Source organism: Thermobia domestica, chromosome 4, assembly GCF_964235325.1.
Source record: "Thermobia domestica chromosome 4, izTheDome1.hap1.1, whole genome shotgun sequence".
Lineage (NCBI taxonomy): Eukaryota > Metazoa > Arthropoda > Insecta > Zygentoma > Lepismatidae > Thermobia > Thermobia domestica.
The window spans coordinates 260,804,157-260,831,438 of record NC_137457.1 but is presented as its reverse complement, the minus strand read 5'-3'; the positions used below and the strand labels follow the sequence as shown (position 1 = coordinate 260,831,438).

Here is a 27,282-nt window from a genome sequence, read left to right as displayed (position 1 = left end):
GTTGTCCGATTCCAAACCTATCTGCTCTCATTTGAATAACATTCCCAGTATTTCTATTTTCGACGACGCTGCTTAGTTGAAATCTAGTTTCAACTTAAGCACCCGTAAAATGGTGGAGATGCTTTCAGTTTTCTTTTTCTCCCTTCTGTAAAATGGTAGAGATTCTGTATTTTCATTACTTCTTCAAAATTTTCACTACCACTTCTCCACCAGTAAAACAACAGTCCTGACTTAATGGTAAATATGCCTGCCTAATGAACAATAATTCCAATAAATTAAAAAAGAAAATACCTTTCTTTATTTTCTTGACAGGCACCTCATATAGTTCTTCTTCTTCCTCTTCCTCTTCCTCCTCCTCTTCTTCTTTGATCTTAGGAGCGCACCCTTCCTCAAACAGTTTTCTCATTTCTTCTGTAAGATTGTCTGCGTCTTTTGGTGGTCTGTAACTAGATACATGGTCTACCCGGATCACTCGCCCGCAAATCTGAAAAAAAATAAATAAAACAAAAATAAATATATAAATACAGCTAATAAAACGGATTATTCGTCTACTAATATTCCTTCAATTTTTCTTCCAATATTTCGAGTCTTACACTCGAACATTCTTCCTCAGAGACATACAATGGCTTAAGCCCTTTTTTCACAATATGATTCTCACATAATTTTTGTATCAACAGTATCATTTTAAGATTATTACGAAAATATTATTAGTACTGATGGTCACTTCTCGTTCCCAATATATTATGGATTATTCCTATTATTTTCTGGGGCAGCGGTGACTCTATGGTACAGCGCTCACCTCTGGCGAAGGGGTCGCTATTTCGATCCCAGCTCCCGCCAAGTGGAATATTTTGTGGTGGACAAACCCATATATGGGGTTTTCTCGGGGTTCTCCAGCTTCCCTCCACTTTTATCATCCACATCATCACCGCCGTCTCCCTTAGTCTCGGTATATAATTGCGGAAACAACAACAACAACAACAACAACAAAAAAAAAACTATTTGCAAAAATACATAAACCATTATTTTACGATTAATGCACTGACCTCTTTTTAACATACTTTTAATGTATATTCCAAGTGTTTCCAACAAATGGATTCTTCGACAAAAATTTTAGGAATGATCCCCCCCCCCAAAAAAAAATCAAAAGATTGCGATCTTGGCCAATAATTAGTTTTTGGATCAGGGGCCACAAAATTTTTGAACTGCCCCTAAATCGAGTTTTCGCATTTTCTACGGAATAAGCACATCATACTGAGTTACGTGATAGTTTGGGTTTGGCTACACTATATGTAGTTCTCCTGATATAAGGCGTAAAAGAAATTTTTTGATTGAAACATATTGGATCTTGGATCAGGAGCCACAAAATTTTTGAACGGCCCCTAAATCGAGTTTTTGTATTTTCTACGGAATAAGCACATTATACTGAGTTAAGTGATAGTTTGGGTTTGGCTAGACTATATGTAGTTCTCGAGATATAAGGCGTACAAGAAAATTTTTGATTGAAATATACTGGATCTTTTGATCCAATAAATAAGACTTTATATTTCATGCGTGTTTATTTTTATGAGATTGACGTTTCAAACACACTGACTGAGTTCATCTTTAGATTGTTGTACAATTATTGTGAAATAATTTTAATTGTTACACTGTTGTAATTTTGTATTTTAATATTTAATGATTTTACAGTTTGATTCAAATTTATAATATCAAATGTTTTCGAAAATAATAATAATATGGTTTTATTTTTAAACAGTATGTATATTTATCACAATATTGCGAGTGGTGATTATATTCAATGAGAAAAAGCAGCAAGGTTATTACTCATCGCAAAAAAATATGTAGCAGAATTTTCTTCTACATGCAACAGGTAGCGCTTTCGGAAGATGCTACAAGAATTAAATAAACTGTTCGATGAATTTAATCAAATTCACCCTAGAATAAAATTTACGAAGAAACTTGAAGAAAATGGCGCTCTTAACTTTCTTGGCATTACCATTAAAAGACATAACAATAAATTTGTTACTTCGGTATACCGCAAACCTTCTGCTGGTACAAAATATATCTACTTCAAATCATCACATTCATGGCTTCAGAAATTACATTTTGGAAAAACTTTTTAAGGAGAGCTCTTTTACTTTCAGACCTCTCTGAGGATCTCAACAAGAAAATACAGTATTTATTACAAATTGGACAGGAAAATGGTTTCCAAAAATCTTTATTGTTAAAAAGGTACAAACAAGTACAACAGGAGACCGTCGGCACCCACCATCAACCAACAACAGATGCCGTAACTGACTGATGGATTGGTGTCCCTTTGGTTCCACATTTTTCAGCAAAAATCAAGAAGATTCTGCAGACACAACACCAAAATTTCAGAAGTTCCTCCAAAATCTATAGATAAATACATAACCAATTTTAAAGCATTCTTTTACTGACCCTTTACAAAGCAGTGGCGTTTATCGGGTGAAATGTCAGTATGATAAAGAATATATAGGTCAAACAAAAAAAGGAACATTTGCACTAGAGTAACTGAGCACGTTCGTACCTCGAAATCTCGGAATCCGCAACAGTTATCTGGTCTAGCGACGCATCTTAGAGATTATAACCATCAAATCGTGAAATCGTGTTTAATTGAAAAAGCAAAAACAGCAACGAAACGAAAAGTTAAGGAATCATATTATATTCACAAAGAAAGGATCTCACTTAATCTGGATAGAGGAAAAATAAATATTATTTGGAGTAATCTTTTCACTACATACTTTCACCATTTGGAAAGCAAGAACAGAAAACAGTGAACAGCAAGCAGTGTACAATGTCAGTGAGTTTCTATTCCCGTGTGTTTTAATGTTTGACAGATTTGTTTTTTACATATCCTAACCTTTTAACCATTTTATAACCATCCTTCATATTTTTTATCCTTTTTGAAGTCTACCACAGGCTGATGAAGGAAGTAGCATCTTCCGAAAGCGCTACCTGTTGCATGTAGAAGAAAATTCTGCTACATATTTTTTGCGGTGAGTAATAGCCTTTCCACTTTTTCTCATAGTATGTTTTATTTATATAAATTACTTGTAAGACCAAAACTAGAATTTGGTTCCGTAATATGGAATAGCATTTCTAAAACGTTGACAAGCAAGATAGGACCTGTGCAAAAATGTTTCATTCGACTACTATATTTTAACATAAAAATGAGCTACTATTCACACAGCTATGACTATTGGAATGATCTTATTTCGCATTACAACTGGAATTTATAGATCTAGATCGGTTTCAGTATTGAGTCCACATATTTAGGAAGTTTCCCGCTGTTTCTCAATATGAAAGGATACTTATTTGTTCTACTTAATACAATTGTTACTGATACTATCCCAATCTCTATCCAGACTTTATTTTTCATCGATATTAAGCTTTGGATTTTTTTTTATCATAACATAATATGCTTCAAATATAGTTCTTTCAATATTTAAGGTACCGTGGTGAAGAATATTCATATTTTGTACCGAATATTTGGTCACTTGAGAATGTTTCGATAACCCTGAGACATTTTTTTTTTCTTTTTTTAATCCTATCAGAACCTCTTCATGTTTTTTGAGCCTAGTGCCAATATTTCTTTTAGTAATTCTTATATATTTAGCTTCTCATGTACACTCATGTCCAAAATGATTGTCGCATATCTATAACTGTCTTCTTGTAAGAATATAATTTGATAATGGTTTTGCAGGGTACTTTTAATACTGATACTATGTGTATAATCGTGAAGTGTATATTTGTGGTAAATTTCATAGGAAAAGAATTATAAGTACGGAAATTAGAATGAGTATTAAAACAAAATGTTGCTAAATGGACAAGAAAGTTTTATTTTCGTTTTATTGTTCTTATTTACTGCTCTTTTGACATGAAATTTGCCACGTGTCTTTGCCGATTATACACATACTAATATTATAAGACATACGGGGCGAATTCGTTATCAAATTATATTCCTACAATAACATATTTATAGACATGCGACAGTAATTTTGGACATGAGTGTACAAGATATTTAGTAACGCCACTTCATATATTTTTCTCCACAAAACAACTCTTCTGCTGACTTAATGTGTTTACAATGTTTCTACGAGGTTTTAGGTTACCTTTTAGGTTATGCTTTTTGCTGTTTTTGGGAGTCTGAACGACAAACTTGGAAAGAATGGCCTTATTTTCTTGATTTTTCAGTTTCTTTGTAACCCTATCAATCAAGTTTCTAAAAATATTAAAGTCATGTTATTTCCACATTTCCATTATATTCTAATTACTCTGGCAATGTGGAAACAGCGTGCCCTTAATACTTCTAGAAGATTTTAGTGAATAGATAGAACTACGAATCCAATTAAGAAGAATTCATTTATTGACTAAAAGAAGTGGAATATGTATTTAAAAAATGCGTTTAAGAAGTTGTAAATAATAGACAACTGCACTATTATTATTATTATTATTATTATTATTATTATTATTATTATTATTATTATTATTATTATTATTATTATTATTATTATTATCAGTTCCTGGGATTTTTCTCTTTAGTTAATTAGTTTTGGCTTGGAAATGTTTCTTCCACGTATTTCTCTATCTTCAATTTCTTCTCTTAACTTCAAATCATCGATGAATTTTTTTCTTCTTCTTCCTACTCCTCACTTTTCTTCTATCTTTCCTTCTATGGCGGTATAAACAAGACAACTGCTTATCAAAATGTGTCCAATCTAATTAGCCTTCCTACGAACGATGCTGACAAAAAACGTCCTCTTCTCTATCCGTTTGAAAACATATTTGTTTGTTACTCTCTCCGTATTTTATCTTCTCTATCTTCCTCCAACACCACATTTCGAAACTTGTTAAATATTTCTTCTCTAACTTTCGTAATATTCAAGTTTCTGAATCATGCAGTCCAATACTCAAGACACAAAACCTGACCAACTTTTTCCTTAGTCCAATAATAAGCCCACTAGTTACGAGTGATCGTTTCTTGTTGAATGCTTCTTATATTATGGCAATTCTTGACCTAATCACTTTGGTGCAGTAAGCGTCTCTCGTCAAAATGATCTTCCCAGACCATTATCTTCCTAGATACTTGAAATTATCGACCTCTTCAAGTTCTCTTTGTTCTACTCTGGTCCATAAGAGCGCGTTTTCATGTCATATTTTCATTAATTTCGATTTTTCGATGTTGATTTCCATTCCATACAGTTTCCCAGCGTCAACTAATTTGTTAATAATCCTTAAAGTTTTTCTTCGGTTCTAGCTTTAACAGATATCACCTGCAAGTCTGATCTTGTTAATGATCTGCACTTCAATCTTGAAATCTCTAATTCCCATCAATGCTTCCTTCATTAAACATTCACTGTAAACGTTGAATAATTGAGGCAACATACTACATCCTTGTCTGACTTCTCTTCCAATCTCCACACTATTAGTTTCTCCTTCATTCAAGCGCAACTTTACTTGTTGTTCGGTATATTTATATATTGTTGTATATAGTAAAATAAAAGAAATAACCTACAACATATTGAGAACAACAAACAACCATCAGTACTAATAAAAGTTTCGTAATTGCCTTAAAATAAAACTATTGATACAAAAATTATGTGAAGATCATATTATGGAAAGTGGGCTTACACCACTGTGTGTCCCTGAAGAAGTGTCCAAGTGTAGCACTCGAAATATTGGAAGAAAAATTGAAGGAACATAAGTAGGTGAGTAATCAATGTGTTTCATACGCTCCATATATAATTGTCAAGATACAAATAGCTTGAATTAAAAGTACAAAAAGAAAATTAAGGAAAAATTTGTAAACAACCGCAAATGGTACTGACTTTGTTCTTCCAAATTGCTATAGATTATTTAAAGGATCATAAACATATTATGAAACAATTTACAATAATTAGGAACGCGAAGTCATTATCTTTTGAATTTAATGATAAGATTGCTCAACAAGCGGTTTATATTACAATGGTACAATTGCAGGGTGTCTACTAAAATTCCGAAATGAAATTTCGTGACTTTTTCGTGACCTTTTCTTTCCCAAACCACAAAATGTAGTAACATTCTCAGGAGCGATTTGGGTGCGAATTGGACCAAATTTTTATGCATGCGATAGAAGCGTGCTTTGCTTGCGGTTTGGTACCGTCTAATGCAAACCATAGACATTTTTGGTGGTAAATTTTGACTTTTTATAGAACAAAAATTTCCAGTCTATACTTATATTTGTACAGATAAAAAAATCGTGAACCAAAAGCTAAATTTCTTGACTTTCATGACCGTTTTCTGATTTCGTGACTTTTTCATGATTTTCGTAGCCGATAGGCACCCTGAATTGGTAACTATATTCTTCTCAGACATCCCACTAAATACCTTCAATCAATCATAAAATAGTGAAATTTTCGTCATCCCCGCAGCATTTTCGAAATATTGGCAAGAAAAAATAGCCTAAAGGAAGATTAGCTACATAAATATAAAATAAAAACATAAGCTTATAACAGAAGCGATTATAGAGAGCTATATGTTCAAATATATAGCTTACTAGCTGCGACTATTCGTGATACAAAAAAAGATCAAACTTAGAAACTTATAAACAGTAAATGACCGTAAGGAACATATCAACTAATTAGAGGCATAGTGACACTTGTGAACACCCATTAACGAATCAACGACGCTGCTGGGCTCATGTATTCGGAATCCCATAAAAATTGTAACTGTTAGTACGTCATACTTTGCTGCACAAATCCTTTTAAGTTATAAGCATTCCCGTATTTCCTTTTTGGTGTTTCAATTTTCACAAAGAGCCTTGGTGAAGATTGTAATATATATATATATATATATTACAATTCTCACTCAATTTTTATCAAGGCAAGGCTATATTGTGAAAAGAATTACAGTACGATGGTGGGGAATCGATAAATAACGCACAACTTATGTAGAAGAAAGTTTAACAGGTACCACTTCAAAAATATACAGGGTTAACTTAATTAATGTAACAAATGTTAGGAAGTTTATATATATATATAAGCCATATTAAGAGAGTTAGAGAGGGCCGAAAGCGAGGTACAGTAAGTTCGAAGCAGTAAATATCCACGTGCAGATATCAACGTGACGTACACAAACGTACGTTCTTCGGACACATCCAGAAGATGTTTAAAATGTCTGTCGTGGACAACGCTGTTCCAAGTTGTTGACATCGTTGACAAGAGCAGCATACAGCACACTTTTAATGTGTCCCCACAGACAAAAATCCAGTGGATTCAGGTTCGAAGACTGAGAAGGCCAAGGCACTGGACTGTCACGCCCGATCCAACGTCTTGGAAAGCTGTTGTTCAACCACCGGCGGACATTCACACAGAAGTGCACGGGAGCCCCATCATGCACGTACTACATATTGTGGCGGTGAATCGATAGCAGCATATTTCCCAGTACTCCGGACAGTGTATCCGGCAGGAAGATCAAATACTCTGCTCCATCCAGTCTTCGGGATAGCATGCATGGGCCGATCAGTTGATCATGCACTATACCATGCTACATTGAGTCCAAATTGGTGTCGATGAGTGACATCCGCACTATGAAGATTTGCATCTGCCTACGTGTGAGTGTTATGCATGTTGACGATACCATCCCTTCCAAACGTAGCCTCTTCAGTGAACAGTACTGATGCCTGAAACAGCATGATGGCAGTTGAATGAACCACTAGCAGAATGCTTCATGTGATTGGAAATCTGCTCCTGTCAGTTCTTGCACCCGTTGCGGTGGTATGACTATAAGGCATATTCATGTAACGCATGCCAGACAGTCATGTGACTAACATGCATTTCATGGTTAAGTTTTTTCGTACTCGTACCTGGCTCATTATCCACAGCTTTTATCAAATGCTCGTCCATAATAGGCGTTCGTACACGACGGGGCAACAAGTATCCACATGGGCAGGTAGTACAGTCCCTGTTTCACATATGCGCCGATAAATTACTGCAAACATCCTGTATGATGATTGGCGACTGTTAGGAAAACGCTCCTGAGAGATCCGTGCTGCTTCACGCCTATTGCCATCTGCACGACTGTACATAATAGCTTGTTGGCCTGCTCGCGGTTTGAAGAACGCTCCGTGTTTCACTTGAGCACTGCGACTTGTCCTATTCGACAATCACACACAACGACCGCACACTTGTATTGTAGCGTCTTGTACACAAGTGCCACCTATGTGTGTAAACCGTCATCTCTAAGTTTATTGATTTTCGATATCTACCATTTCGAATTTACTGTTTCCACGCTTTCGCCCCTGTTTAACTCTGCCAATATGCCCAATATGCTATATGTTCATAGGATCCTTTTTTGCTTATCTTGGTGTCAAGAATCACCTCCCGACTTGTCACATTACTTAAGTTATACCCTGTACGCAAAGTAAAGGCTCATATTTTTCAACATGATCGCCAAGTCTGTCAGTATATTTCTACCATAGCAACACAAGTTTTAAAATACTCTGTTCATAAAAATTCGTCTTTTGGGAATATAGTCATCTGCGCACCAATAATATTAAGAAATTTCACTTTGTCATGCACCACATCATACACTGTTCTGTACGAAATGCTGAACATATTCGACAATGTTCGAAGATGGATTTGCCAGTCATTATGAGTCCCCCCTTCACTAGCCGTGACATTCTGTTTGCTTGATTATGTTTACTGGTCATCCGCTACGTCGCAAATCCGCAAGATTCACATGGTTCTCTCTAAAGAATTTGCAGATGTTGCTACAGTCAATACAGTCTCCCCAATACACACACATCTGTCCCTGTGAATTTCACTCAGATGTTATCATTTTGTCCACAAAAAACGAAACTGCGCCTCTGTGCTCTTCACAAATGGACGACTGTAAAGTACGTGCCATCTTTGTTCATTCTTTTGCACCTAGAGATACACTGATCGAACGATTCCCGACTACAGTGTGATCTTCAAAGTAATTCCCTTTCAATTTTCACGTCACAGATTAGTATAATATTAGTGTGACAAAATTGTCGTGCGTTATTGATCCGTCCCCATATATCCTGACTCATGGTTTCCCAAAATTTTAACACTAAGTTCTAAAAAATAAATAAATACATAAATAAAAAATAAAAAAAACTTACATGTGAAAGGTAGGCAATGCATAATTATTTGTTCTTTAGGGGAAAAAACAATAATTAGGACTTAAAAGTTCTTTATTATAACTACGCAAAGGTAATCAACTGCAAAATCAGAAGGTTACAGAGAATAATAGTCTATATTCCCTAATATTTTCCCATGGAGAAATCTTGGAACTTTGCTAGTAGGCATAACTTTAAAATTGACGAAGAAAGTAAGTATGAAAAGAAATGTCTTCCTTACCTTTATAGAATTAAAATTATCTACTGCGAGGTCTGTACTACGCTGGTCTTCGTAACACAGGAAGCAAAATCCTTTTGATTTTCCTGTCTTCTTGTCTCGAACTAGATTAATGTTTACCACCTCTCCATACCTAGAATAACGGTAACGTTAAAACACGTAAATATATTAGAATACATATAATTTATATTATTAAATACACCCACTGTTCAGTCTTCTGTATTTGTGAAATTCTATCTTTTCTTTCATACACATAAAAGGCTATATGATTTTCATGAATAAAAATTTGAGGTTTACATATCGTTACACAAATCAGAAATATAACTTGACCTGGCTAGATTGGGTACCTAGAGATGTAAATTCGTTATCTGTTGTGTGTTGGGGACGTGCCGACTGGGAGGCATGCCATCGGACAGGGTACCTAAAACTCAAATAAGAAAGGTTCTTAGTAATGTAAAATAAGAGCAAGCTATCGCTATTGATAAAGGTAAGTGACCATAAGTATCGATACGTAATATTCTTTAATTACCACTACTGAAACACAAGAACACTAAGAGAAGTTTGTGTTATGAAAAGAACTTAACCCATTGTGTGCCCCTGAAAATGAATGCCCGAGTATCCCATTCGAAATACTGGAGGATAAGTTGACAGAAACATTATTAGATGAGTGATTTGATGAAAGTACTTTATGATAATTTTAAACAACAGAATCCTGAAAACAGTAAATAACTATACACTTTTAAGCTCTTGTGAACGTCACCTAATCTACTACGTAGGAAAAACAACGTAATGTCTTGGTTGGTCATGCGTCCATGTTTTTATTTGCTTCTTCGATGCTTTCTATAAAACCACAGACGAACCGTTTGGGGCTTGACAGCTAAATACCTCCATTTCGCGTCCTCATTGTATTTATATTCAAAACAAATTATGTACGTATATACCTTTTATTTTAATTGCCATACGATGAAGTTTGTTCTACCTGCACGCAAAATGATGTAACCAACACTATCGAAGTTTTGAAAGTGTACTTTAAATTAACAAGTTACTAAAAATAGGTAAATTTCAAATGACCGATAACGTTTATTAGGAAACAGTAAAACAATTCCTGTTTCCTTAATAAAATTTGTGGATTGCAATGTACAGCTAACTGATCGTACATCATGAGACGACGGAATGCCGAACCCTGGGTCTATTATTATCGATCTTAATTTATTATTGTAACAAACTGAAATGCCCCTCCGTTGTAAAATACGCATTTTCCTTCTTCGCAAGGGCAGAATACGGAAAGTATTTGAACCCTTCCCCTGTTTGGATGAGCGTCTGGGGAGGATACTAAAAGTATTTGAACCCTTACTCCGTTTAGATAAGCATTTGAAGAAAATACTAAAATTATTTAAAGCCCTCCCCTGTTTAGATAAGAATTTGGAGAATATTAAAAGTATTTGAACTCCTCCCCCGTTTGGATAAGCATTTGAAGAGAATACTAAAAGTATTTGAACCCCTCCCCCGTTTGGATAAGCATTTGGAGAGAACACTAAAATTATTTGAACCCCTTTCCCGATTGGATAAGCATTTGGAGAGAATATTAGAAGTATTTAAACCCTTCCCCCGTTTGGATAAGCATTTGGAGGAATACTAAAAGTATTTGAACCCCTCCCCCGTTTGGATAAGCATTTGAAGAGAATGCTAAAAGCATTTGAACGCCTGCCCCGTTTGGATAAGCATTTGAAGAGAATATTAAAAGTATTTGAACTCCTCCCCCGTTTGGATAAGCATATGGAGACAATACTAAAAATATTTGAAACCCTTTCCCGATCGGATAAGCATTTAGGGAGAATACTAAAAGTATTTGAGCCCTTTTCCCGTTTGGATAAGTATTTCAATGGAAGTATAATAACAAAAAAGCCTACTGTTGATGCCGTGGATCTGTAATAGAGCTCTCTTGGAGAAGATACAATGTGGTGAGGAATGGCTTAAACTGTGAGGTTTGATCCTAGATGATGATCTATACACATAAATTACAGCCCCGGTTGTGGTTCAGAGCCCACGTTAGTAGCAGGTACCATCTCCTTCGTAATCTGAGTACTGCACAAGAACGCAAAACACAAAAATTCAAACTCAAGTTCATATCCGTATGCGAACCTCTGCACTACCCTCTCATATGTATTGGGGTTTGGTGTGAGAAAAGTTGACTGACTCTTCTTATTTTCTAATACACTACCCAGTCATACCTAAGGGGTTTGGTGTGAGGAAAAATTGATTGACTCTTCTTATTTTCTAATACACTAGCCAGTTATATCGATTGGGATAGTGAGAGGAGAATCAACTGACTCTTATTTTATAATACACTACCCAGTCATAGCTATTGGTGTATGGTGTGAGGAAAATTGACGGACTCCTTTTTTCTTCTAATACACTACCCAGTCATACATATTGGGGTATGGTTTGAAAAAAAAAAATTGACTGACGCTTCTTATTTTCTAAAACATTGCCCAGTCATACCTATTGGGGCATGATGTAAGGAAAGTTCACTGACCTTTCTTATTTTCCAATATAATATTGAGTTCAACCTTGTAGGTGTTTATTTATATACGCTTTCTGGTTATCCAACCACAAACAAGCAATGTGGTGCAGTCAGAGCTCATAGTGGTCTGGTCTCTTCTGAATAGTTGAAAAGTGACCAAATGCACATGGAAAAGTGACCAAAAACTGACCCAAATCTCATCATAAATTAACTTTAAACCTTAATGTTACATTCGAGCGTAACTTTAATTTTACATTTTTATTTTTCAACCAAAATAGGGCTGGCTGAATCATAGCTGAAATACGTAATGTTTTAACATGTTAAGATTAAAAATTATATATATACCGTCAAATGGGGTGAAATCGGACGATTACAACTTACTTAGTTGTTTTTGTAGTTTAAACTGCTACTGTTAAAGCTACAAAGGCGCGTTTTCGGTTGGTGGTCAATAGATGATGCGACGTGCATTAGCCATAGATATCGGAGCAATAATGTAATTTACCACCCCTATATACATGGGTTGAAATGCCTTGTGGTGAAGAAAGAAAAAAATATATCCTGAAAAACAATGTTGATGGAGCCCAAACTATTAAACGGTATGGGATGTATTGGCAAAAGTAACAACACTCAATTATTTGCGAAGAATATATGTTGATAATACAAACAGCAATCTCTCATTTTGCAACGTAGTGCCAGTTTTGAAGTGGAGTGGAGTGACCTGGGGTGACTTCGGACGATGCCACGGTATTATAAGAAGCAGCTTGGCGTTTAGCCGAAACGAAATTATGACCGTGTGCGACTTAAAAGTGCTATTCGGGCAAGCGATCCCCAAGAAAACGAAGAAATGAAAAGTGAAGTGTGTAACGTGACTACAGAAGAGGAGGAAGGCACGTTGGACGTAGAAGCTTTTGTTGTGGTGAATTATTACTACTCGCGGGCTGGGAAACAACTTGCATGACAGTATGTTGGAGTTGTGACAGATGTGGGAGCAAAGGATGTGAAGGTGAAATTTCTTCGTCCATATTTGAATAGTCGATAGGTATTCGTTTTTCCACCAGTTGACGATGAAGATAAGGTCGGCAAAGAACAGATTCTAGCTAAGTGTTAGCTAAGCCACGTAAAGTAAGGGGCAAGTTTTACTTCCAAGAAAGTGTATATTAATCTGAAGCACTAATGGACCAACGAAACATGATTGTTTGTAAAATACCTTTTACTTATTCTATTGATTTAAACCAATATGCATTTTTCCTGATTTAAGATACTGGTATTTCACAATGTTAAATAAAGTTGAAAATGTGTAATTAAAAGTATGAAAGTATTCAAATATATGTCTGACAACCATCCTTTTTGCTGTTAAATATTATTTACTGTCCGATTTCACACCATAGCGACACAGCTTCGGACTGATATGCAGAAATACTATAGTGGCCGAAATCACCCCAGCATGTGGGGTGACATCGGACACATTTTAATGGTTTTTAACTATGTGCACAGTTGGTCAAAAATTCTTTTGATTCTTGTATTCTATTCCTGAGAGACATCCCCCACGATATAGCTATTTACATTAGCAAAATAAGGTAACGTAGTTCCAGCACGATTGAAAATGTCTCAAATCCGTCCGATTTCACCCCATTTGACGGTATATATATATACATATATATATATATATATAAAGTTTGTCAGCTAATAAAAAAATGGATTACTTGTGTTTAGAAGTTAATTATTAATTTCATACTTTGCACGCTTTTGTATTTCAACTCTGATCTGGATGAGGTAAGACCATAGGCCCCGAACAAAATTTTGTAGGGAGAAGCCATCTCCCTGGTTGCTATATTACGTTTGTTATCTTTTATTTGTATTAAGAAAATCTGAAGAAATTTAAGTTGTTTTCGTGAGCCAGAAGGAGAGGGACGAGCCCCCCTTCGGGCGCCCATGGGTAAGGCCAAATTTCTATATTTTCATTATGTTCAATTACACAAAATTAAAGTAATGTAATTAATACATAGCATCTAAATTACCATTAACTGGTAATAAAATTTTGCCTTGTACGATTGGTGTTACAAATTTTGTCTTGGTACCTCATGATTGGTAAACATAGGTACGTAACGTTATTCTTCGTTACATTCCCCAGTTTCAAATATTAAATAGTTAGTATTTATAAAGTGCATAAGATTAAAATAGGTCACACCCCACGATTATACACTTTAGAATATTTATATATTGTGCGATAAATACCAAATATGACACATTAAAGTGATGAACATCAAATTCATACAAGATGGTCTTACGTTATATCTTAGTTACTCTATCAACAACATAAGCAGGTAGTCATAGGAACTAAAACAAGAAAATATGTCGATGCAATAACAACTATTAAAATTAGTTCTATATATTTTCTTCTTCTTCTTTTCAGCAGTTCGCGCCCTTTTAAACAGCACTTTTACCCCTAAATAGGAAAAAAATACTGAAAAGAACATACAAGTACACATTATCGTTGTAGGTATGGACTCTACCAACATTTCGCATACAATGAAAAGTAAACTGTAAACAGGTAATATATGTCATTCTCCTTTAACACAATCAAATCAAAGCAAATAATGAGGATTATGTTTATACCCTTATTATGAACTTTTAAAATAAATTACAAATGTTAACCAAAAATGCAGCTGCATACAAAAATGAAATAAAAAGCAGAAACAAGAACGTATGCTAACAGATTTTCATACTTTCACATAGTCTTTCTTCATAAAGAAGTGAGTTATTAAGGAGGATTTTTTTTCCTATTAACCATTTTCTGCAAGTCATCGGTCTGTTTCTGTTCATCTTGCAAATCTTTCCTTATTTTCTTCAACCTCAATGCAAAACATAAATCACCCGAAAAAATGACTTTACTCCCCAAAAAGGTAACTTATGATTAAAAAAAAAAAAAAAAAGTGACTCGCTATGAGCGCTGTGCAGTCTATGTAATTGATGTATGAGAATCGATCTCAGGAATTACCTCCACAGGCGCAGTGTTATAGTCTTAGTGTAATAAAAAGACACTAAAAGCGTGAGTTCTTTGACTCTGTATTTTTTCTTCATTGGTGACTGACGAAAGGAGCAGAAGCAAGATCCGAAAACTTTTCCGCTAATTAAATATTGCAACATATTCCTGGTTAATTATTGTACTGCGTTTAGGAAAATTGTGCCAGATACTTCCTGGCCTATAGTTACAGGTGTTCAAAAGAACACGAGAATTTCAACGAACATAAGACTAAAATGGATCAGTTTGTCCCTGCTTATATATATAAAACACGATGTTTCATCAGTGTGTCACAAAATATACAAAATAAAGTTAACAGCACAGTATAACTGTTTGCTTATTGTTGTAAAGAAATACAGCACAGATGCTCATTTCTTAATAATTAAGATGGTTTGTCATCAAAAAAATTACCTTATTTTGTGCCTCCATGTTTGTTACTTTAATTGAATATTTCTTTTCTCTCTGGGAATGCCTTTAGCACAATTCTTATTATTCTGTCATCGGATCCTTGTCCTTTACACCTCTTACTGTAATTTTTGTTTTCTTTTAAAAAACAATTTACACAGAGTATTCAATAGTCTTAATTTCGGTTTTTGATTACCCTTATATGACTGTTCCTGTATTTACAGACAATTCGATATTTTGCTGGGATAAAACTATTGTTAAAATTATTATATATATATGGAATTCCACAATATGTCTTTTATTTATTGATCTAATGCGAATGCCCCTGAATATACTTTTTGGACTGTTGTGAACACTAATTTTGTTGGCAGATTCAACGTAAATTTTGTGAATTTTAGGACTTAGGCGGTTAAGCATTTATTTTGACTGTGTGTATTTTATCAATGAGTGTAGGTAAACTTCTACACTTTTTGTTGGTATAAGGTGTGGAGCTCCAAAATAATCTGCAACTGACAATTCAACTATTGCCCTATCTACTTATGGTTGGCATGAGTTTTTTTTTTTTTTTTTTTTTTTTTCATATGCTAGTAGGTTGTATATAAAACAGTTTAATAGAAGTGAAGTTTTACAAGAGAACGCGCACTTAACATGTATTTATTCTGTTCATTTTATTTATTATTTAAGGAAAAAGTGCTACATTATCACGCACAAGCTACACATTAGAAGAAACGGAAAAAATGTAATAACTAATGTCGTGAAAAATGTTGATTTTGTAATGTTTATTTTTACGTTGCCATGTGGAAGTGTTTATTTATTCGTTATTAAGACAATGTGTTGATATTGATTTGCTTACTAGGGAAACAGTTAAGTTTCCATGTAAATGTTTATAGTTAATTACTAACATATAACTAATCAAGACGTCGTGTAATATCGACGGATGTCTTATTATTGTAAAGTAATTGACAATAATTCGAAATATAACGTATTTCATATAACTGAAATAAGTGTGTAATTCTTAAAATAACCTTAACAGTGAGCAACAATTATGGATTTTACTATAAGATTTTAACAATTCGAACTGTGGTTCGTTACAATTTGACATCAAACATGGATTCTGAGTACATCTACGACGGCCAGGTTTACAATATTATCTTTGGCAAATATTTGATCTAGTATTACTTACTGCGAAAATACACATATTATGTCCCCTTCGGTGAGATCATATGGAAGTCCGCCAATAAATATCCAAGCACTGTCTCTGTACTGATCATGCCAGGACTTTTTACCTACTCTCTTCAACTCTTGTTCACTTAGCTTCTTAATATTTTTCACGTTCCTGAAATGTGGTAAAAAAAGATACTTTATTAGAAACAAAGGTTTCATTGTTACCTAATACATTATCAATTAAATTTTTGAAAAGGTGAGTGAAACACATTTCGTTGATTACATCTGTTAAAATAGTTTTTTTGTATGGTTTCGATCATTTATTCTGTGGCTCTGTTCAACAGGTTAAGTCACTCATTTGTAAATCGAATCACTTTATAGAAACACTTTGAACTTTCGGTATAAGAATTCTATAACTGAAATAAGAATTCTTCAAACGGGATGTTTACATTAAAAATAATAATAATAATAATAATATTTAATTTATTTTTATCAATATAAAAGCATGAATTTTAGAGCTTGACAAATATTATTTTTACTATTTATGACGACTATTTTGATACTAAAAAAAAAAAAGTGTTAATTTGACAAGGAATTATTAATCCGATGTTATTTTACTTTATTTTATCATTATGTTTTATTGTCTTAGTATGTAGCTTACATTGTATGTAATATGTCTTTATCTTCTCTGATAAAGTGCTGTATTTTTGCCGTTAGGCTGTTCATTGCACAGAAATAAACATTATTATTATTATTAATAAAGGTAAGACTGTTTCCCTGTGAAAAAAAAAAAAAAAATTGAAAATATAACAATTCTTCTGCATATACTCATAACGTGACAGTTCTGAAGACACTAACAATGTGAGAGTCTTAGGTTGCTCACTCTTTTCCAGAATTCAGTCTGGAAAGTATGGAAGAACAAGTGGAGTAAACTGGATCAGGGTATGTAGAATAAAAGTCTCTTTCAATTGAAGGTTCGATGTAATGCTACTGTTCATCGCCAGTGGCATCACATTGAACATGATCGGTGTTGGAAAAAGGGTTTTACAACCTACAGCAAGTGTATGCAATTCATTACCATAATTACGAAACCACCTTCTGTAACAACGAAATATATATTGAAGTAATTTGAAGGTAAAGATTTGAAATGCACTTCCTAGTTCGAATAAAAGAGAGCTGTCATGGTTACACTTGTGGCGACAAAACGCTAGAAGCAAGTAGTGATGAGTTAAATACTTTTTCTCATGTACACCCATGTCCAAAATGATTGCCGCATATCTATAACTGTCTTCTTGTAAGAATATACTTTGATAATGATTTTGCAGGGTACTTTTAATATTGATACTATGTGTATAATCGGGAAATGTATATTTGTGGTAAATTTCATAGGAAAAGAATTATAAATACGAAAATTAGAATGAATAAAACAAAATGTTGCTAAATGAACAAGAAAATTTTATTTTCATTTTGTTGTTCTTATAAATACTGCTCTTTCGACTTGAAATTTGCTACATACATGTCTTTGCCGATTATACACATACTAACATTATAAGAAATACCGGGCGAATTCGTTATCAAATTATATTCGTATAACAACATATTTATAGACATGCGACAAAAATTTTGGACATGGGTGTACAAGTAAGAGAATACAATTTTTCACTAATTTTAGTGGAATAATATTAAAAATAAATATAGGGAAGTAGCTTTTAATGACACGAAATTAAGGAAACAATAAATATTTCGCAAACGAAGAACAGCAAATAGAATATTATGTTTCATCAAACGAACATCATGTTTCCGCAAGAGGCAAAAAGGAAGATAGCCTGCAAGAAGCACGCAGCAAAGTAAAATAAACTTAGAACATATGTAGAATATAGAGTATTTGAATACGTGACCACTAAGAAAAACAAAAAAAAAACAAAAAAAAAAATGGTGTTGGCAGTGTGGCGTTCACAGAATGTCATGGAGACAAATCTGGTGCCATCTACAAGAAATAATACCACTACGAAGACTCCGAATAAAACCAGCAATAGCAGCGTTGATTGACTTTATATGTCATTATTTTTCCTTCAAATGCTTTTATATTAGATTACTTTAGATTTGTTTGTTAGTCAAATCTTGTAACTTAAACCAGTGCTATTCGACCGGAGGTACGCGAAGATGCTTCTCAGGGAAGGTAATGTTGCTTCTGAGAAGTCTGCTAGAAATGACATCAATAAAAACGAAGCACAGAAATTGCTTGAATCCAGTTCTGATTCTCGCACTCTCGAAAATTCGACGAAGAATCGAGGAGTTGGCGTCCCGAAAACAAGCTCAGTCATCTCATTAACAGGTTTGTTCTAAAGTTACTTTTAGTTTTTGAATTTTTAGCATTGTCCTCAGCGAGGGAATTATCAGGGAGGATGATGGGAAAATCCTCCTCAGTGGAACTGGATGTCTCCCACATGTTTTGAAATTTCCCATGTTAATTTTTTCGGATGTGCACTTTACCCCCCCCCCCCCCTCTAAATAGTCTTTTGATTGGCACACTGACTGTCCTTTTGTTGGGTCTCTATTTGCCCTCTTTTTAATCAACAGAACATGTGTATTAAGTTTAATAAGTCAATTTCGATTTAACTTCTTTTAAACAGCTTCAGAGGTACACAATTGGATGGCGAACTGTGTCTAGGGGTACGCGAGGAAAAAAAAAAGTTTGAAAAGCACTGACTTAAACCATACACACTTCTATAGTAACTACAAATAAATACTTCCGATGACGATATATTTTCACATAGTTTTTGCTCCATCGTGTTTACAAATATATTTAGATACTGTATATGGAGTGTTGCAACGTATCTAAAGTGTGCGACTTGCAAACTTAACTAGGCGGTTCGTGTTCAAATCTCATTATTGGTTCTTTTATTTATTTATTTATTTATTTATTTATTTTGGTTCGAAACATTATCTTATAAAATTAAAAGTGAGTATGTTTGTGACTATAACTCTTGAACCACCCGACCGATGTCGATCAAATTTTCAACATAAGTGGGTTCGGGGCTGGGATTATTTTCATTTCACTTTGACGCTGCAACTTAGGGAAGGAGAGGAGACCGATATTAGTGTGGATTTTATAGTTTTCGAGGTCGCTGAAATGAACAGTAACATTTCAGATGCTGTTTAAATCCAAATTCAGCACCGCAACTTGGGAAAGGGGGAGAGGAAGATATGAAAATGATAAAAAATATCCGATATTACTATCGAGTTACTGAAAGGTGGCCTCTGACAGATAGGTGCACATGTTGTAAGCAAAACGAGAGGGAGGATTGTTTGCCAACCACAGCAATATTCTTTCACGCTGTTGCTAGGCAACGAAGGTCACTGACCGCGCTGTTGCCGGTAGTTGAAACGACTTGTTAAACGTCTTAAGTTTGTCGCCAGAGCTGCTGTCTCTTTTGCGGAGCCTCTGGCAATAGCGCCTCCAATACTTCACGTGGTCTACCCAACTGTCAGAAGACACCTTTCCTTAAGTTTGTCACTAGAGCTGCTGTCTCTGTTGCGGAGCCTCTGGCAACAGCGCCTCCAATACTCCACGTGCTTTACCCAACTGTCAGAAATCACCTTTCCTTGCGCACACTATAGTGTCGAATCCACAGTTTTCGGGGTCACTAAGATGAATAGTGAAAGTTCCGAACCTGTTTAAATTCAAATTCAGCCCTACAGCTTGGGGGAGGGGGAGATGTATATATATATATATATATATATAATGATCAAAAATGACCGAAATTCGTGTCGATTACATTTTCTGGGGTCGCTGAGACGAACAGTAACACTTCCCGTGCCGTTTAAATCCAAATTCAGACCCGATTAATATTTTATGTACAAAATGAAGCGTATTCTGCTAGTCACAAGATAAATATGAATTGCAATAATGTAACAAAGAGGGAATAGTGTGCAGAAACAGAAATAAACACAATTACATACCATGTAAATGTCTTAACGTGTTTAACTTGTACTACAAAGTAGAAATATAGTTGTAGGTGTTCTGACAAGTACGCAAGCAAGTTACATACAAATGCACCATATGCGGATTTCTCGAGTGCTAAATGGCTAGGAGGCTCACCTTCAATGCGCGTAAGCCTGCTTTGAGTCCTGATGTCAGGACATTTATTATGTGTCAGTGTTTATTTCTGTTTCTGCACACTATTCCCACTTTGTTGATCATTATTGTTATTCACATTTATGTTGAAATAACTTTTGGAATCGTAATAAAATAAATAAATATGGGTCGCCTATTTGCTACTCACACACGTTTTTAACCTCTTAATCATGACGAACAATAATGTTTTTTTTAATATATATATATATACCTATCTTTTTATGTTGCGTGCGCTATCACCTGAAATAAATATATATATATGTGAAGCAAAGTTCTTGTTTTCTTTTTATAAAATTATAAGACCTTATAAAATTACTCACTTTAATATGCCCTAGGCTACATATTTTAAGATTGTATCTTATGAATTGTTTTGTTTTCGAAAATTAACTGCTACATACCAAACTTTACCCTACCCTACTGCTCACTGCACGTACTAGAAAAAGCATGTAGCCTATAAGAATTCTCCCTAAACTGTGGACTCAGTAAACTTGCACCAAATTATTGTCTTTCCTTTTTTACACTCGCATCAGACCAAAATCAAAAATAATTTTATCAAAAGAAAGAAAGAAAAAAAAAAGAGCGTATGTGATACGTATTTCATAATCCATTTTCACTCCTTATACTATTACATTTACTTTTTTCTCTTTAAACAGAACATGTATTTTTAAAAATTATTCATAAATTTGTATCGCTATTAAAATAATGTTATTTGAGTGCAAGTGCAAAATAGTCTGTCAAATTAAATACATGTGCTTTCTTTAAATAATTACCTAAGATGTTCTGGACTGTTATACCCTAACACATGCCCAAATAATTGCGTAAAATTGATAATATGCGTGCAAACTAATGTGCTTCCCCTTACTGATATAAATAGATGTCCTGAAGTACGTAACTGGACAGAAAAAAAAGCTTGTGCTATGTGGCCACGAAAAGCAAGAATGCTACCTAACAGACAGGGCAGGAGTACTATAGGGGGTCCGCAAGGAAGCGCGTAAATAGGGTGTAGATGCATCAGGGGAAGAGAACGGTAAATGAGAATGCACATAAATGAGAACGGTAAAAGAAAGAAAACGAACGTGCAAGTCAAGTTTCGGCACATCACTCGAAATAACTGTTGAGAAATTATAATTCTTTCACTAATTCCGTTCTCATTGTCCTCCAAAACATTTGCACTGGACGACATAGTAATACCCCACTTAGCATAGACGAAACTCAACAGGATTATCAGAAACAATTGTGGAAAAATTACAACTCTTTCGTCATTTGGCATACATACAGCACGGGGACAGATGTCATAAAAACTATATTGCAAATATAGCAACATTAAAAAAAAAAAAAAAAAAAAAAAAAAAAAAAAAAAAAAACTGTGCTTGCTAAGTGGTCACTAAAAATCACGAATGCTACCTAATCGGGTCAGGCAGGGAGAAGCTAGCGGGTTCGCACACTGCTGCGCCCGAAGGGAATAGAGACATCACCAACGACGAGTACATGCGCAAGTAAAGACAGTACAAACACATGGGTTTTCGCAATGATACAAGATTTTAAAGAACTCGTAAGATTTCACACTAGTGGCTTTAACTTATAACATACAACTTTTTTTACAGTGTGCAAACACTCCGCCGACGCAAAATGGTATCCAACACAATAACCTTTCATATGCACTCACTTATTTTTTCAGTCATATAGCACTTGTAAATGATTTTACTCTACTCTAACATCCGTATACGTGTAAACATATAGTACAGGCTGCATTAATATTTTATTCTGCCACTTGCAGAAATTCTCGAGCAGACGGTTCTACCAAACAGAAAATTTATAGGTAAAATATGATGTGAAACATTTTTCGTGAGGAAATGAGATTGAGACTATAAGTAATTTCTGTCAGTGTACAGCATATTAAAATGAATTTTGGGTTAAGTTCCAAAGTTGGTCGTCCGTTTCTAGCAAAATTTACCTGGAAGAATTGGATAATTTTCTCGTTTGTGTGCTTGATAATATGTAAGGGGAGCGGAAGTTGTGTTTATTTCTTTTATATGCGGTTATAAACATGGAACTATTTGGTGAGCGGAAGGAACTACTTCAAGTACGGTTACCGCATGGTTGGATTGTGAGAAAATAACGAGCATTTGTATTCTGAATATGGCTACAAGTGTACAGAGACACGATTCCTTGGATGTTTCTTTCGATTTCCTCCCCTCCACTACTACAAACCAGCCCCTCAAAAGTAGGTCACAACTTCTATGGAAGAAAGCCCCCTGGGGTGACATCTGCCGGGCTATTGAACTGTTTCCTTGGTGTTTGTTAGAGGTAGGAACTGTTGACGACGCTGTGGACTTATTTACATCCGTTGTCCACTCAGCCATAAAGGACTTTGTGCCGGTGAAAGCATCAAAATCGAACAGGTTTCCGGTCTGGTACGACAATGAACTTCGTGACCTTCTTAAAAACAAAAAGCTTGCCTGGACTCTATGGAAATCACATCCGAGTGACTACACATATAAAAACTTTGCTAGAATTAGAAGTCTTGCCAAGAAGGTACAGCGACGTAAATATTTTGAATACATGGACTCAATTGGTGATTTTACTGTTAGTAACCCTAAAGTCTTTTGGTCTGTAATTAAATCTAGAACAAAATCTCCGGGCATACCGGCAACAATTCAAGATGAAAATACTGAAGCGAGTGATGATCAAAGACCAGACATCTTCAATAACTACTTCTGCAAAACATTTACTTCCCTTTCCTCTACAACCCATCTCCCCCCTCTCCACCCCATCTGTTCGGACACCTTATCCATTCTCTCTACCACCCCGGGCGAAGTTCTGGCTCTCTTGCTATCGTTATCTCCACATAGATCACTTGGACCTGATAAAATTAGTCCTCTCTTTCTCAACAAAACTGCTTCAGTTATTGCGGTTCCTCTATCTATCTTATTCAATAGATGCTTCAAGGAAGGGTATTATCCCACCAGTTGGAAACTGGCTCACGTGACCCCAATATATAAATCAGGACTTAAAGATCATGTATCCTCCTATAGGCCAATATCTCTTCTTTCTGTAATATCAATTATCTGCGAAAAAATAATTAAAGACAGGCTACTTAAATTCACCTCACCTTACATCCATAGTTCTCAGCACGGCTTTCTACCGAAAAGCTCAAGTCTCTCAAACTTAAGTACTCTTCTTTCCTGTGCAGTCAAATGTATGAATAACAATACTCAATTAGATGTTATCTACTTTGATCTCTCGAAGGCCTTTGATTCTGCCAGTCACATTCATCTTCTTCATAAACTCTCCAATAGATTTAATGTACATGGCAAATTTCTCTCTCTAATCACAAGCTACTTGAAGGACCGTAAACAGAGAGTTGTTCTTTCAGGGGCGACTTCTAACCCCCAACCCGTGATCTCAGGGGTGCCTCAGGGGAGTGTACTTGGGCCTCTACTGTTTGTCCTGTATATGGATGATCTCTACACGCACTTATCAGCTCAACCTAGTGGCCTTCTGCTTTTTGCTGACGATTGTAAGTTATACAGAGAAATATCGTGTCTCCATGACACAATTGCTCTACAGGAAGACATAAATTACCTTACAGGCTGGTGTGAAATGTGGCACTTGAAACTCAACAGTAAGAAATGTGACAGTATTACTATTACTTTGAAAAAGTCTCCTGTTCCCTCCACATACCATATCAACGATTCCCCTATCACACATTCTGCTAGTCATAACGATCTTGGTGTCATCTTTGATTCAAAACTCACCTTCTCTGACCACATCTCCTCAATACTAAAGAATTCAATGCGCATGTTGGGACTTCTTTATCGATTCACCGAACTACGCACTGTTTCTTCATTAGCAACTTTTTATAAGACTTTAATAGCGCCCAAGATCGAATACTGCTCTCCCATATGGGCCATGGCAGCACCTACACATCTCTCCAGACTTGATTCTGTTCTCAATTTCTTCATTGCTATAGTCCGATTTCGTGTTCCTGCACTTCGAATATTATCTAAGAAGGAGCTCTTGCGACATCTTAATATTCAGACTCCTGAAGTACGCAGAATTATCTCTGACCTGAAATATCTACATAAAATAGTTAATGGAACCTTAAGATCGGAAATATTACTTCAGGAACTATCCTTACGTGTCCCTTCCCGCATCACTCGGAATACCCACCTATTCCATCTTGCCCGTCCTAGGTTGGCTGTTATACAGAGGTCTCTTTTTTATAGAATACCAAACTGTTATAATCAAGTAACAACTGATGTGGACATTTTTTCGAGCTACCCAGTGTTTGAAAGAGCAATTAAACGAGCTTTGAAGGAATAGTTTTACTTTTACACTCTTTTTTTTCTATGTTGTTGTTATTGTTGTCTTGTTTTTTTTTTTTTCTTTCTTTTGTTAGCATGTCCCTGTGTAAAATGGCAAAGTTATGCTGTATCTGGGAAATTGTTCAATAAATAAAAAAAAAAAAATAAAAAAAATAAATTTGGTATTCTTACGCAGCGACGAGAAATTACACTATTAACTCAATGGGTCAAAACTTTCCTAACCTTAAGTTAATCCGACCTTACCCTACACTACTTATCTCAGCTTTATTCTACCCTACTCTATAATACCTTTTAAAAGTGGTTCTAAAAATTGATGATTTTTAAATTTTCGTAGCTGTTATTACACTTTTGGTCGAGAACCAGGCAGACGACAAACTTCGGAGTAAATGTCTGAATTTTGAAATGAAGATGGAAGTACTGAATGTGTAACTATTTACTGAAGCCTAAGAATATAAGAATGCAAATTCCGTATAAATAGAGGACGGGAATTTTCCGTTCGTAAGTTAGTAATGGAAGTTTGCGATGGATGGAATACAGTACTAACATACATTTTTTTAATTTTATTATTATTATTTTATAAAGAATAATAATTAAAAAACAGTATTATAAAAATTCTGGAGCGTAATGGTGTGATCAGGGCTAAAACCCACTGTGCAACGCGTGAAAACAAAGTAAAAGTTCAGAATAGAGGCAATACATACACTTCTTTCTATCGTAAAGCTAACAAAGGAAAACCTAACCTAACCTCTAACCTTATCTGAAAATGTACCGGTAAGAAATCTGTCAAAATTTGATTAGCCAACCTGAAAGCTCTACCCTAGCCTAAAAAAGTAAGAAATCTGTAAAAATTTTGATGGAACCATCTGCATGAGTAATGCCATTTGTTCTTTATAAAAGTGAGTTTTAATGCCTAGTATTGAAATTTACCTGTAAATTTTGCGAAATGTGGTGTGTAAACTTGACCAGCAACAAACGACATTTGGTATCGCAAAGGTTAGATCATTTGTAGAGGTTTCACTCTAGTTGTCGATTTGATTTTAGCGTCCAGCGAGGCTATATGAAACGTTGACCTACACTTTAACATGGAATTCGAACTATATGAGTTCCCGGCGGGATTCCAACCCGGGTTTCTTACGCCAAAGGCGCGTAGGCTGACCGTTTAGCCACGAGCGAGCTCGGTTCTAAGTTTCCTGCATCGTGCAGAAATACTCCGTCGGTGAAAATTGATATGTACTCATTTTAATATGCACTCGTCTTTAATATGTACTCACTCATTTCAACCCTAATATAGCCCTTGTAACGGTTTGATACTAGTGACATTAAACCTGTAAGCATAAAATACTGGTTTCCTACATTGTACAGAAATGCTCCGGCTGGGAAATTAATATCCTAGACGGACTCTTATTTTAACCGTACAATTACAAGTTTTATGACGGACTATTTTGCACAAGTACCGTTATTTGTAACAAACACTGAAAAAACGCATTGCATTTTGTCGATGTCATCATTAACCCATATACAAAATGATCCTTGCACTAAGATATTATTATATTTTCTATTAAAAATAATGAACTACAGCACTTTATTCTTACGTTAAGGGATTCATGTTCTAGCACTTTGCTATCTTAGTAAAACAGATCACAATGAATATTTATAATACATTTCTGTCCACGTTAATTTTTCTACACTTTCGTTGTCACAACGAAATAACCTATCAACTAAAAACAAAAAACAAAACACAAACTCATAGCGTCAGCAGTATTGCCAGAGTCAATGCCTAACTTTCGTCCTCTGTTTAACTAACGCGTGAGTGGATTAATTTTCTACCAATTTATTTTCTGTTTCGTTTTTCTTTTCCTAAGGTCATGGGCGGCGATTAAGAGGAAAGGGGGGCAGTTGCCCCCACTTTTTTTAAGTGATCCAATAATGTATATAGTTTAATTTGGAAATGTAAAGTTATTGTATGTTCACAGAAAAAAATGATGCCATATAATTTGCCGTTGCGTGAGTACATATTGGTTGTCTTCCCTTGGAGTTAAGTAAGGCGCGCTATACATTACGAGATCAATCCTAGGAAATATCTTAGGATTTATCTTCGGAAAAATGTTATGACATATCTTGTAGGAAATCTTACCCTTGTGTGCCATACACGTGAAGATTTTTCCTGTCTGACCGAATGGCGTATATCAACATTGTGAAATAGTTCTATTTAATAAAAGTATAAAGTTAAAGAATTACTATGTTACCCACACTGCACATCCCACTGATATTAATATTAGGCGCTATATTGTTAAATTGGATACCTCTAAAAAGAAAAAAAA

At 35.0% G+C, this 27,282-nt stretch overlaps 1 protein-coding gene across 2 annotated transcripts in view; it reads right to left on the bottom strand.

Annotated features, from left to right (window-relative positions):
* LOC145684032 (uncharacterized) overlaps positions 1-26,717 on the bottom strand; it is a 271,555-nt gene extending 244,838 nt beyond the window's left edge. The window contains exons 1-4 of one of the 2 annotated variants that reach the window (XM_081755851.1): positions 26,554-26,717; positions 16,515-16,667; positions 9,384-9,513; positions 292-484 (exon numbers count right to left, since the gene is read on the bottom strand). In XM_081755851.1, the coding sequence (XP_081611977.1) occupies positions 292-484; positions 9,384-9,513; positions 16,515-16,667; positions 26,554-26,567 (490 nt within the window). In that variant the 5' untranslated portion in view covers positions 26,568-26,717. The remainder of the gene's footprint in view (positions 1-291; positions 485-9,383; positions 9,514-16,514; positions 16,668-26,553) is intronic. The other variant, XM_081755850.1, reaches the window with a different exon arrangement.
* Between the last annotated feature and the right edge of the window lie 565 nt (positions 26,718-27,282).